At 36.4% G+C, this 14,588-nt stretch overlaps 1 protein-coding gene across 1 annotated transcript in view; it reads left to right on the forward strand.

Annotated features, from left to right (window-relative positions):
* PCDH15 (protocadherin related 15) overlaps positions 1-14,588 on the forward strand; it is a 672,916-nt gene that overhangs the window by 351,740 nt on the left and 306,588 nt on the right. Inside the window, exon 10 of the mRNA XM_077821312.1 lies at positions 9,988-10,194. Coding sequence (XP_077677438.1) covers positions 9,988-10,194 — 207 coding nt within the window. The remainder of the gene's footprint in view (positions 1-9,987; positions 10,195-14,588) is intronic.

A 14,588-nucleotide genomic window follows, 5' to 3' on the forward strand; every position in this document is an offset into this window, starting at 1 on the left:
AGCTGAAACCAGTAGGATTCAGCATAGGAAATATTATAAGTGTGTATATTGGGGATCTGTAATATCTAAAAAGTAACTGTAAAATATATTAAATATTATGGTTTACCAGAGAGGGGTAGAAAAAAGATACAAAGGATGGTAGTTTGAATGACGGCATTTTGGCTGATGTGAGGACATACACTTAGGTTACTGCTTGGAGTGATGGTGGTGAACTAACAAAGAGAGAGGGGGGCCGGAAAAGAGCATACAAAAAATGCCTTGCTGTTTGTCTTGCTAGTTGTGTCAAAGTTGAAAATATTGTTCCTATAGTTTCATCATATAACTAATATAGTGGTCACCTCTAAAAAGTTGTTCTGTACCCACAGTTGCCACACACATGTATCTGAGATTCCAAAGAATCCTTTTCTGAATATAGGGAAAAACTGCTTAGATAGGATCACAGAATGTTCAGTTTTTCTTTATACTCAGAACATTAATAGCATTGGTATCCTAGTTACTGCTGCTTGGTAACTGTGCTTTAAGACTGACTTTTTATTTCTATACCATACAGCACAGCACAACAGAGAGGCCAGATTCTCATTTTATGTAAATCAATTTTCTTCCATTTACAGGATTATCAGCTTTGCCTCTCTGCACTAATTTTAAATTATGTACATCATTCAGAATATGCTATAGTGATTGCACAGTCCGTATTTTTCTTCACTCAAAGTAAAGAGGAGAGAAAGAGATTTTATTATTTTTAATAATAATTGTGGACAGTCACAAGGTATATTTTTCACTGCACTACAACATCATAAACCTTACTAATACAGAAGTCCCTTATCCATACCAGAGTAAAGAAGATTTTTGTTTGTTTCGGGGGGGTTTAAACCTGTCAAGACATATTATGTGCCAAGATCATTTCACTGCAACATCATGAGCTTCAGTGATGGAAACGTCAAAAATCTTGTCTATCTTGAAGTTACCCTCTGTTTCTTTTCCCTAAGCCAATTTTAATCCATTTCAGCAGTTCTCCCCCTATACTGTATTCTGTGGCTTTGTAAATTAATATACAATCTAATGCTTTCCCTAAATCTAGAGAACTTGTCCCCAGTTTCATCTTTATCTCCTGCTTCAGTAATGCACTTGAAAATTCAAGCAATTTTGTCAGACCCGACCTTCTTTCTATGAATCTATGCTGTGTTGTTTTATTTTATTTCTTTCTAATTATAGAAGTTGAATTGTTGTATATTGTTTCTGATCTCTTCCTCTCAGCTGAAGTCAAGCTTATGTGTCTGAAGTATCCTGGCCCTTTCCTTGTTCTTTTATTAAAAAGGAGACCTCCATTAGCCAGCCCATTCTCTAGAACGACACCATTTTTAGAAAGATATCAAATATAGTTGCCAGGGGCTTTTCCTTATTTCCAGTTCCGTATGTCATAACTAATGACAGAAAGCATAGAGGACATTTTTGGACTCAGAAAAAGGAGCTGACAGCAGTATTGGGACTTGTTGCAGCACCTGAAGTTGTTGCATTTACAATTTTCACTAGGGTACATATGAAAAAAATAGTAGACCAACTAGCCCAGGATATGACCTATCTAAATTACATGATACACAACAATAGTTGTCAACTACAGAATATCTTCCCATTAGAAAACTGAATAAAGCAGTAGCCATTATAAAACTGATGCTGATAATGCTTCAAATTTTAGCATATTTCCTTTCTGGCAAGAAATGAAATCAATTTACCATACTAAAGCCACTTGCGACTTTATTTTAAAAGGGTGGCTGCAATATCAAACTTTACTTTTCAGAAAAGCAAAGGTCTTGGGAAGCAACAGAAAGCCCTTAGCTGCAAGTTTTCTTTAAATTTCTATTCCAATGTTTGAGTGATCTATCTTTGGCCGTGCTCAAGGTCATTTTGTGTTCAGTTTACATGTTAATTTGAATGTTTGAAATTTACTGGAAGGGTTGTTTACATAAATCTGTTTTTGAAATTTCATGTGTGAGTATTTGCAAACTACAAATTTTAAATGTGTATGTTGAGGTAATTGTACCACAACCATCCATCAGAAAAGAAAAAATATATATAATGTGATATATGTGATCGTTCCCAGATAAGCAACACAGTTTGAATTTTGAATACTCATGATCAATCCATAGATTAAAAAAGTTCAAAAAGATTTGTTCTGTCAATTCAAGGAATATTCCATGAGCTGAAAAAAGATCAAATTCAAATAAATAGTTTATTGTAAATTCTTTGCTCAGTTCTGTTTCCCAGGGGAAACAGAAGCAATGATGTGGTGTTTGCATTTCTACAAAATGCCCTATCCAGTAGGTATAGTGGCATTCTAAAACGCATTTAGAAGCACAAAGAAAACATTGCCTAAAAATCTGAATTGGCTGTTGGGAGAATTAAAATATTCAGGGTTACTGCCCTAAGAAACAAAAAGGGGTTTGATTTATGCAAAAAATGAGAAATCCTTATGATGATTAGAATGTTTTTTGTTCTGAAGAAGAAGAGATGGTAGTGGCCACACTCGTTCCAGCAAATCTTTTTGTTGGATAGTCCAATAAAGAAGTTATTTTTGAGAGGCTAAGTCGCCAACATGAGACCTGAGCATATCCATCAAAACAGACATTCCAAGACCACACATTTGATTGCATGAGAGTTAAATTATTATGATATTTGAATAACTCTTTAATCTTATATTTCATATTTTTATATTCTTAAATTAGTAGGGCTAATTACATGATAACTAATAACCTGCTTTGGATATTTGTTCTTATAAAGGACTATATGTAAGATATAGATATTCACTGTTTTCCTCATTGTGTTTATTGCTCACAGAGCTCTGTATTAATAATGAGACAAATCTTGAGGTCATTGCTGATTTTTACTTATAGATTCCATGGATTCTTTAGTTACTTATAGGTCCTTGCTGAGTTCTGATTTATTTATAGATTTCTAGGCTTTAAGATCAGAAGGAACTGTAATGATTTTCTTGTCAGACCTCCTACATAACACAGGCCATAGAATTTCACCCAACTTCTTACAGTCTTCTTTCCCAATCTTCACTTAAGCACATTTCCACTGAGGATAGTGGAAGTTGTTTTTTTTCTTAGTAAACACTGCGTAAAAATTCATCAAGGATCTCATGAGTTTTCACAATGACAATTTATCTTCCTGTTAAATAATTTGAAACTCTGTGCAATATACGTTTCCCCTAATGGTTGACTCTAAGCTTGTTTAGTTCTCTGGCAGTTATCGCAATGGAATGGTAATAGGTTCTGGATTTAATCTTTCTTCTCTCCTATTCCATTTGGGATTAGACAAAGACATAGTTACTGCATCAATGATCACTAAGGAGGCCCAGGTAGGTTTTTATATTCTGCTTTTCATTCCACCCACTCCTTTACCACAGCCTGATCCCAATGGACAGAAGAAAGCCAATATACTAAAGAACATTCAAATGTGTTGCAATACTGTTAGATGTTATTTCCAGATTCTCTTTTCCAGTATGTTTGACCAATTCCTTTTGTCACAGATTGCATGTGATAATTTTATTTAAACTGAAAATCAATATACAAACTTTAAAATAAAGAAAGTAAAAAAGTGTGTGAAGTAGTGCGTCAGTGCCCCTTTAGCCAAGCGTGGCACAGCCCCTGGGCTCACTTAGCCTAGTGGGGCTGTCAGGATACTCCTGGTGCCCAGAGCTGAAAAACACTTTCTTCACTTCCAAGTTTGTCAGGTTTCAGAGTAGCAGCCAAGTTAGTCTGTATTCGCAAAAAGAAAAGGAGTACTTGTGGCACCTTAGAGACTAACCAATTTATTTGAGCATAAGCTTTCATGAGCTACAGCTCACTTCATCGGCTGCATACTGTGGAAAATACAGAAGATGTTTGTTTTTATAAACACAAATCATGAAAAAATGGGTGTTTATCACTACAAAAGGTTTTCTCTCCCCCCACCCCACTCTGCTGCTGGTAATAGCTTATGTAAAGTGATCACTCTCCTTACAATGTGTATGATAATCAAGGTGTGCCATTTCCAGCACAAATCCAGGTTTTCTCCCCCCACCCCAACCCTACCCCCAAAGAAACCCACTCTCCTGTTGGTAACAGCTTATCTAAAGTGATCACTCTCCTAACAATGTGTATAATAATCAAGATGGGCCATTTCCAGCACAAATCCAGGGTTTAACAAGAACGTCTGAGGAAGGCGGCGGGGGGGGGGGGGTTAGGAAAACAAGGGGAAATAGGTTACTTTGCATAATGACTTAGCCACTCCCAGTCTCTATTCAAGCCTAAGTTAATTGTACCCAGTTTGCAAATGAATTCCAATTCAGCAGTCTCTCGCTGGAGTCTGGATTTGAAGTTTTTCTGTTGTAATATCGCAACTTTCATGTCTGTAATCTTGTGACCAGAGAGACTGAAGTGTTCGCCGACTGGTTTATGAATGTTATAATTCTTGACATCTGATTTGGGTCCATTTATTCTTTTACGTAGAGACTGTCCAGTTTGACCAATGTACATGACAGAGGGGCATTGCTGGCACATGATGGCATGTCAGGGGCTTTCTTCGCTCCCAAGTTGGTAGGGGAACCCAGACCTGTCCAGTCCAATGGGTTCCAGCTCAGGGCCCTAGAGCTAAATAAGCAGGATCAGGATTCTTTGACTCTGACAATGGCCTGAGCTTCTTCCAGGGGAAGGTAGGATTTCTGCAGGCTCTCCAGTCTATCAATCAGGTATCCAATCTAATCAATCAGGTATCCAAAGAGAAGAGGTATCCAAAGAGAAGAGCAAGCAAGCAGAAACACTTTGGATCCAGAAACAAAGGAGTCAAGAGTTTTGTTGGTGTTTTTTTTAAAAGGAGGCATGAAGATAATTAACTTGTTTTCAGCTTTCCTTTTACTAGCAGAAATGAATGTCTGAAACAAATGCATGTTTTATGTAACTGCATCTTTTTAAATGAAAGAATGAAACCTGAGAAGCTACATGGATACCTCCAAAGAAATTGAGTATGGCATTGTAGACTAAATATATAAACAGTATAAACTAATGCTGGTCAAACTGTTACAGATAAATAATTGATTCTGTGAATGTATCCCTTTTCTCATATTGAAATAAAAACTACAAACTAACCATAATTTTCCAGATTTTTTTTATTTGTAATTCTTTCTCAAATCATTTTATTCAAACAAATTACAGCCTTTGGATCTATCTCCAGAGCATTTTGATTATTCATTATTCTTTGTGTAATTGGATATCTAAGTCATATAGTATTTCTCTTTCTTGCTTAGATAACTGAATTTTTTTAAACATGGGAATAACTTAGTAATAGTGAATAATAAATAATTATTTTCATAAATGAATATCTTTGTTCACAAGCAAATATATTTCACAAATCTATGTGAACAGAAACAATCCATATGTTCATGGTAAAAAAAGGCCTAAACACAGCTAAAACTGAGTCATGAATCAGAATTGTTTTAAAACATAAATCTGGAAACTTCTTATAATCTTACTATATTACATCTTTATCTCTGATTCAATTTCCTGAGGCAAATGTTTGAGATAAAGGCCAGATTCACCCAGGAAACAAGTGTACAAAACCTGTTTTTTGGTCTGCTAGCATAGATTTAGAGCTGAATGAATTCATAATGATTAATTTATTTTCTTTTTTTCTTCTTTTGGAATAACCAGTAGCATATCATGATTCTTTGGATGTATTTTTATTAAAATTATTCAAGACTTTTTCCAAGCATTTTAAAGACTTGAATTGGTCACAAACAGTGCTCTATGAGGAGTCAGTATTTAGTTTCCATGAGCACTCAAGCATATCACGTAAAAAGTCTATTTCTGCAAACATTACTTCCTCTTTAACTTAAGCACTCAGATATACACAGAGTGCCTACAAAAAGAGGTGCTAAGTGAACTGAAATAAATTGATTAAAAAAACTATTTGAAGAAATTACTTCTTAAAATATGTTGTATTTTGCTAATTACTGAAATAATATTATATATTCAGAACGTTTCAAAATATTGGTTTGTCTAAACATGCAGGTATATATTTGTGTCTGAATGTATATGCAAATACTTGTAATTTATTGGCAGTTCTAATCCTGTATGTAAATTGAATGTCCAATTTATAATGATAGAATATAGTAATAATACTTTGAGAGTGCTATTAATTTAAATATTATAAATATGAGAAAATAATTCCACTAAGTATATTACAAATAATACATATTAATATGTCCGTGAGCTTCTGTAGCTAGTGTTTTACTTATATGTTAACTTTTAATTCCATTTGATTATTTGAATTAAAAAGTAACTATCATCAAACAAGGCTCCTCAGACTCCTTTATTGACTTTTCATGAGTAAAACCTTAAAGAAGGAAAACAACAAGTACTCATGCTGTTCCTGGAATATAACCAGAAACCAAAAGTCTAAATTAAGTTCCCTTTGCATCTCTTTTCCTTAGTCCCCTCCTGGTTACATTCAGTTTGCATTTTTATTTGAAGATTTCTCATTAAATACAGGACTTCTCTTCAGATTCTCAACACTCTTTCTGCTTAAGCAGCATATGTTAATGTAAGGGAGTTTTGCAGTGCTTGTAAGGAAGTAATCACTGGTGTATTTATGATTAAACTCCTACTTCCATGAGACTTCTCATGGATATTAGGGGAGAAATTGGGAGGAGGGGAAAATACTCCTCATCCTCAAGCGAGATATAAGTGTTGGTGTCTCATCTCATTTCTGAGCTTACTCTGAGTCCTAACACAAAATGTCACATGTTTTGCATGCATACAATACACAGTTGTCTATATTTGGTAAAATCCTGAAAGGCAGGAAAGTGGAGATTAAAATATTTCCCTCACTTTATTCATGCTAAACCAAATTCAGTGAGGTTATATGGTATGTAAGATAGGGAAAAATGTATTTTATTCTTTTTTACCTTAAGAACTGTAAAAGGTATCCTATACCATGTAGGGAAATTTCAGTCAAGTTCCCTTCCCCCTTTCAGCTAAATCTCTTGAAAGGTAGAGAGGGTTTATATTATAATTCCTCATTTATTACGAGTATTAGGTCCATTCCTAGTAATGCATAAATATATAGTGTAGGGATCAGTAGAAAATAGGTTTTTTTCTCTCTTTCCATTTTAAATATTTTTTTTATTTTACTATTCCAAAGGATTCTAAATTATACAAAAATCTGTGTCAATCAAAACTAGTACTGTGTAAAACTACTCTGCAGTGAGTTTTAACCTCTGGGCCACATATATAAGATATTGGATCTGAAAAGCAATAACGTGTGCAAATTTGACAGGTTTCAGAGTAACAGCCGTGTTAGTCTGTATTTGCAAAAAGAAAAGGAGTACTTGTGGCACCTTAGTGACTAACCAATTTATTTGAGCATAAGCTTTCGTGAGCTACAGCTCACTTCATCGGATGCATACTGTGGAAAATACAGAAGATTTTTTATACACACAGACCATGAAAAAATGGGTGTTTATCACTACCCATTTTTTCTTGGTCGAGAGAAAATACAAGGCGTTTCTAGCTGCAGCTTAGTGCGTTCCTGATTTTCTTTTAAAAGGGGGGGGTTTCTGTCAAGTATTCGGAGCCTTTTGCCATAAACATCTAAATAATAGGAGCTTTGCTTCCTAACGTCTTCCACTGTCCCAAATGAAGATTTTACCTGAGTAGGAACTACGGGTTTTTGGCTAGTGTCTTTTTGTTAAGTTTGTTGCTCCTCAATTAAAGCAAAATATAACTGATTTGTCAAATTTGAAATCTGTAATATAGTAAGAATATTAACTATATAGAAATCACATGGGATATTTTCCAATACTGTATATTATACAATTCCAGTTAATACGATATGGAATGTACATATAGGATGAAATTCTGGCCCTGTTGAAATCAGTGGCATAATTCCCACTGACTTCAGTAGAGCCAGGATTTTTCCTATTATGTTTAACTGCTGCTCTATCAAATGGTATTCAGTACACTTACTTGAAAGATTCTAGACTCATATAATCATAATAATTACGGTCCCAGTCCTACAATTTACAATACATGGGCTGACTGCTGTGCCCAAACTGAGTCCTTTTAAAGTCAATGGGGTTCCAAGAAAAAGCATCAGCCCTCCTCCTGCATGTTGTAAATTGGGGCCTGATTTACTTCAATTTTTATTATTTTCTCTGTTATATTTTGTTTTAATTAAGATGAATATGATGCTGCGCCTGCCTGACACTGGTCTCTAAGAGGCTAATAGAGCCCTAGGGAGGCTGTATGGGAGGCAGCCAATCAGAGAAGGGCTGTGAGAGCAGCCAACCAGGGCTGGGCAGGCCCATATAAGAAGGGCTGCAGAGCAGCTTCACTCCCTAAAGCTTGAGGAGGGAGAAGGACTGGCTGCTTCGCAGGCTGAAGGCAGCAAGCACCCTGGAAAAAGCAGTACTACAAGCGGAGACCCAGGAAGTGAAAGGCAGCTCTTAGTGGGCTGCAGGGATCTGCCCTGAGGCAACAGCAAAGAGGGTGCTGGGGCTGCGTGGAAGTGGCCCAGCGACATCTATAGAGGAGTCAGAGAGGACGCAGCAAGTTGCAGCCATCTACAGAGTCCCTGGGCTGGGACCCAGAATAGGGGGCAGGCCTGGGTTCCTCCCCTCCACCATCACCACTGAGGAAGTGGCCAGACGTTGGGCTGCAGTTGCCACTGAGGGAAGTGGCTGGACTGTGGTACATTCCCCCGGAAGGGGGTGCACAGAGTGTGGCACAGAGGGAGGGCTGTGTCATGAAGAGGACGCTGTGGTCCTTGGAGTGACATGGGTCCCTGGAGCAGAAGTGACGGTGCATGAGACACCACCAGAAGAGGGCGCAGAGTTAATTCCCAAGACAGCCCACAAGAGGCGTCACACCCTGTCACAATGAATTAAAGGTTGTTAACAAAAAATAAGTTATAGTGATTTCCAGTATCCCATAGGCATGGAAGAACAACAATAGATAAAAATTATGGCTCTGATCCTGCAGTTTGGTGAAATCCTGGGTCCAGTGAAGATGTTAGCAAATTTCCAATTGATTTCTGTGAGGCCTGGATGACAGCTGTTTGTGCAAAGCCCTGCATCCAAACAGACCCATATTAATTTCAGGCATAGAGTTCTGCCGGCCTGGATCCAGTTGCAAGATCTGCCTCTATATCTGAGTTAAAAAATAGTCAAACAAAAGTAGATACAGTTTTAAGTATTTTTTTAAATGTATCCTGATGTCACTATTTCTATCTCCTCACTTAACAGTTGACATATGCAGAGTGGAAGATTTTTCCAAGTAACTTTGTGCTCTGAATGTGTTTTTTATGAATTTTTGAACAAGTGTCATCATTCGTTTTGGACAAAATAACAACCATGATAGTATCTACACTTAATTTTTCTCTTCACTCCAAACACTTTTCTTCACCCTGAATGCTCTACTGTTTGTACCTGATATAGCATTCATGGTCTGCCATACAATTTCCATACCCAGATGTGGCCCTCGGGCAAAAAAGTTTGCCCACCCCTAGTCTAGGTGGTAATTATATTGTCCAATGAATATATTTATGCAGAGATTTGTGGCTTCTCTCATCTTCATTGCAAGAGATTTTTCATAACAATGATGTTTATTAATACTGTACATGTCTTGAGTTTCTCTCTAGTTATTAAAATCAGTGGGCAACATGATTAAACCTATAGTATCTGCTTTGCTAGTTAATTCTTTGGTTAGTATATATGTCTTTTCTCAGATGTGAAAATATCCAGAGAAATGTCAAATCCAAAATGTCAAAATAACCAGAGAAATACTAAATATTAGTTATCTGTGTGAAAGTATTGTTACCCTTGAAAGTAAAGCAGTAGTAATTATTGACTATTCATAGTTGTACTTAAGCTGAGTCAATTATATACTCTATAAAGAGGTTAATAAATTATATAAAAACAGTCCATAGCCAATCAGATTTATGTCTTTTTAGGCAGAACAAGACAATGGTCATCCACTTCCTGCCTTTGCCAATTTACATATTGAAGTCCTGGATGAGAACAATCAGAAGCCTTACTTCACAGAATCTCTATACGAGGGGTTTATTCTGGAGTCCTCCCCAGTGGGCACAACCATCTCTGACAACCAGAATTCGACTTCTCCACTACAAATCATAGCTTTGGACAATGATGTAGAAGAGGTGTGTTTCTCTTTCTTTTTATTGGACCATCCTTATGTGTCTTTAAAGTTTGTATATATGCTTAGAAATGTCCATTTTTAAACACTTAAAATATTGTGACTGAAGCCTTTGAAATAAGGTAAATTATCATTTATATACAGTACACCATATACAGTCAAACAGTTTGTTTTTATTTATTCACTTATTTATAATGTAGTAAGTAATTTAATCAATGAATTTGAATTATCCACAAGTAGTTAATAAAAAAGTTTGGTCGCTATTTGAAATTATTTGCTGAATCATTTCTGCAGATAATCTTGATCAGTAGTTTTTTCATGAGTACTTCATTGTGAGTAGTCAATATTTGAAATTTCAGCTGTGGTGATTCATTTTGATTCTGCCTGCGTAGAGGTTTATACAATGATTTACTGGTTACATGGTATCATTTATGTTTCTTAGCTGTCTGAATGTTTCCAGATTTCCAATGAAAGTACTTTTCTGAGTTCAAAACTGACTTTGGTTACTATCCTATAATACTTGCTTAAAATTTGCTATCATCATGAACATTCCGATCAGTGAATTTATTTGCATGTAGAATTACATAAAGTGAACACAGAAGTGGGTTTTTATTCAAACAAATGTTCAGGAAATTATTTAATATATTCCCCATCTCTGAAAACCACAGGCGTAATTCAGCACTGAGCTATCCATTCTTGTGTCAGTTTGACTCCACTGACTGGGTAATGCAGTGGTGATTCAGGTCCTATATGTCTCAGAGAGATTAATTCTTCAGGCCAAATTCAGCTCTAATCAAAGGGGTTGCAACTTCCAGTGAAGCAAAAGCTTGCATACATTCGTCTTCTCTTCTATAAATATAGGTATGAAGTGCTAAATTCAACCCCTGGGCCTTAAATGGGTGTTGCATCTGCTTACACCAGGGTTGAATTTGGTCTGAAGCATTTATGTATTTGAACTATATGGCATTACAGCTAAGGTTATCTGTGTACTTGGGTCAAAAGAACTTGGCAGAAGTTAAAGTTTCACAAACCCGTTAGAATATTTTTGGATTTAAAGGTTTAAACTTTTTAAAGTTTTTTATTTTAAATCACTGTTAATTTAAATGATTGTTCTTCAAGGATAATCTAATTTTTAAAGCATGTTGTTCTGACTGAGCAGAAGCCTATACTATGTAAAACGTTCTATTCTAATGCAGCCTTGTCCTGTTTGTGACCATTAACAGTATTTTATTAATTTCATTTTGTATTGTTTTTAAAGGGGGGAAATGTAACAGTACAGAATTTGTTTTTCCAGAGTCAAAACTGAACTTGAACATCAAATGTACCAAGTTTGGAATTAGTTTAGAACTCATGATATTTTCAGGAAGAAAGAAGGCATAACATTGGGAATGAGCAAAGAAAAGACAGGGAGTGAAGCTGAATTAAACAGGCCAAGTCTTTAAGGTGAAGAGAAATTTGACGATTAAGTGAGAGAAGGGGGGAAGCCAGTGTGGAGGCTGCAAATGTGGGGAGACAAGGTCAGTGTGTAGGGAAGTAGATATAGGTTTGGCGATAGCATTTTAGACAGACCAGAGAGGAATAGGAGAGTTGGAGGCTTGAGAACCTGAAGTTCTATCTATTCATTCATCCAAGTTTTGTTTTTTTGTTTTTTTTTTTTATAATGGCACGCATCACTGTACTATCTGACCACTTCCCAAAGAGTAATAATCAAAACTGCTCAAGTTAGATATTTTTTAAAAATCCACAACTTGGTAATTCATCATGTGCAGTGTTTACGGCAAAACTAATAATTTATTGCTGAGTCCTTGTCTACATTAACATTTCAAACTCTATTAGCACCTTTCCATTAACAGATGAGGTATGTGTACAATTGAAATTTTAGTCATATTTTAATATGTTAATTAATGCATGTTAACTCACATGACAGTAAATTCTAATGTAGAGACCACACAAATGTTTGTTGCCAGTCATGGCTAACTGGCCGCTTCACCTCGAATGATTCCTTGAAATACATTAACTACTTATGCTAAACAATCTGTTCCACCTTGTATTTAGCTGTGACTCTGAGTACATTTCCTAGACCTGAAGAAGAGTTCTGTGTAAGCTTGAAAGCTTGTCTATCTCACCAACAGAAGTTGGTCCAATAAAAGATATTACCTCACCCATCGCATCTCTCATGTTTAACTGTAGACTACTGGGGACTAATGACTAGCAACTAAAATTTGTGCTCTTTCTACAGTAGACATTTCATTTGTGTTATTTAATGAGTGTTAATGAACTGTTGTTAAAACACAAATAAATTCAAGTTGGGACATATTCATGAGTCTTGTGACAAACTGTTAATGCAGTTTCAAATGTCAGTGCAGATAGAGCTTTATGCTTCTATGATTTTGGTATCCATGGGAGTTGTATGTTTGATGTGCTGAAAATGTATTTTTCTAAGAATCCCAATTGTTAGTTTAATTAACTTAATGGAGTTGATGAATTTTTTATCATAGCATAAATATTCATAATACTAATCATAGCCTCCTAGACTTTAAGATCAGCAGGGCCATCATGATCATCTGGTCTGACCTTCTGCACATCTCAGGCCACAGAATCTCACCCACCCGCTCTTGTAATAGACCCCTAATCCCTGGGTGAGTTACTGAAGTCCTCAAAATATGATTTAAAGACTTCAAGTTACAGAGTCACCATTTACACTAGTTTAAACTTGGAAATGACCCATGCTCCATAGAAAGGCAAAGATTTCCCCCAGGGTTTCTTAAATGAATCAATTGTATTTAGCTGTGACTGGAGTCAATTTCACCCATATTATTCAAAGTGATGAAATATTTCCAAAAAGTATTCCACTCCAGAAATAGTTTTGATGGAAAATTTTTGTCCAGTTCTACATCTCCAACAGAGCTACATAACTTTACAAGGATTGAAGTCAATGGACATATGCCAATACCCACCAACCAGGCTTTAAGACCCAAAACATCAGGTGGAGAATAAGCAATAGAAACACATTAATGCTTTTGCATTTAGAAAATTTTGTTTTCATGCAAATTTACAAGGAATAAAAAATGAAGAAAGAAGTAAATAAAATAAAATTAAATATTCTATAACATTCTACATGCATCCGATGAAGTGGGTATTTACCCACGAAAGCTTATGATCCAATACATCTGTTAGTCTATAAGGTGCCACAGGACTCCTTGCCACTTATTCTATAACAATTGTTTCTATATAGTGTTGAAATATTTTTCTTTTCATCCAGTGGTCTTTAAGATACTGTAAATCAGTGTTTTGCAGAGACGTCCAAAACTGATTGTGGACGGTGTATGGCCTAACTGATCACAGAAATTCTCCAAAAAGATATTGGCATTAATAACTAAATGTACATTAATGTATTTTAGTCAACTAATACTATAATGTGACTTTTTTCTGAAAAAAGCTGGTTCGTACTTCATTAAACAGACAGACATAAATGACAACAAACGAAATGGGGGAATCGGGTGGAAGTACAATAGATTTTCTGTATTATATCTTGTGTGGTTTCAGCCCTGTGAACTAATGAAGGAACTCTGCTCGCTCAAGTCAGTCGGTTCTCATTTACATATTGCCCATAATTTTCTAAAGCAAGACTAAACACAGCGCATAATTTCATCATGCACCTTAAGTTAAAAATGAAAATAAAAGATCCATTGCAAAATTAACATGATGGACAAACCCCTGGGGTGCAGTAATTTGCTTTATGCATCTGTGAATTTGAAAACTTGGGAAAATTAATGAACGCTTTTCCCTCTCTCATAATATAAAGCTAAGAGTTACTGTTAATAATAGCTTCCAGTTCACAATCTCAGACATGGAACTTGAGTATGATATTAAGTATTCATTATGTAGGTGCCTTCAGCATTAGTACTTTGAAGCCAAGGATTAATTTTCAGAGGCAGAGTGGCTAGATCACCCACTTCCATGGAGATACTCAGAACAGAACTGCATGATGATTTCCTCATATCATTTCCTAGGGATTGTCCCCTCATGGGTGATGGATTCAAAGGACGGCAGGAGGATGGGGAGGGTATAGATCTGCAGGGAAAGATCACAGTAAGCCTGAAAAGATAGGAGTCATCTGCAAGAGCACCTCCTGTCTGTGCTCATCTGTGAGATCTTGTAGTAAACACTTGTAGTAAACTCCTGCTATGCTGCCTGTAGTGCTCCCTTGCTCTCCAGTGGGGAGGGGGGCCACTCTGCCTCGTTGTCTTGGGGTTTAGTCCTTGGCCTCGGGTTGCACCAGTGGGACTGAGCCATAAGCAGTCTAGACCTCTGGGCCCATCCGACAGGGGCAAACACACAACAACGGTCTGGGCCCCTTGTCCCAGCCCCTGTGTGGGACAGCGCCTAGCGTAGTTT

Source organism: Eretmochelys imbricata, chromosome 7, assembly GCF_965152235.1.
Source record: "Eretmochelys imbricata isolate rEreImb1 chromosome 7, rEreImb1.hap1, whole genome shotgun sequence".
NCBI lineage: Eukaryota > Metazoa > Chordata > Testudines > Cheloniidae > Eretmochelys > Eretmochelys imbricata.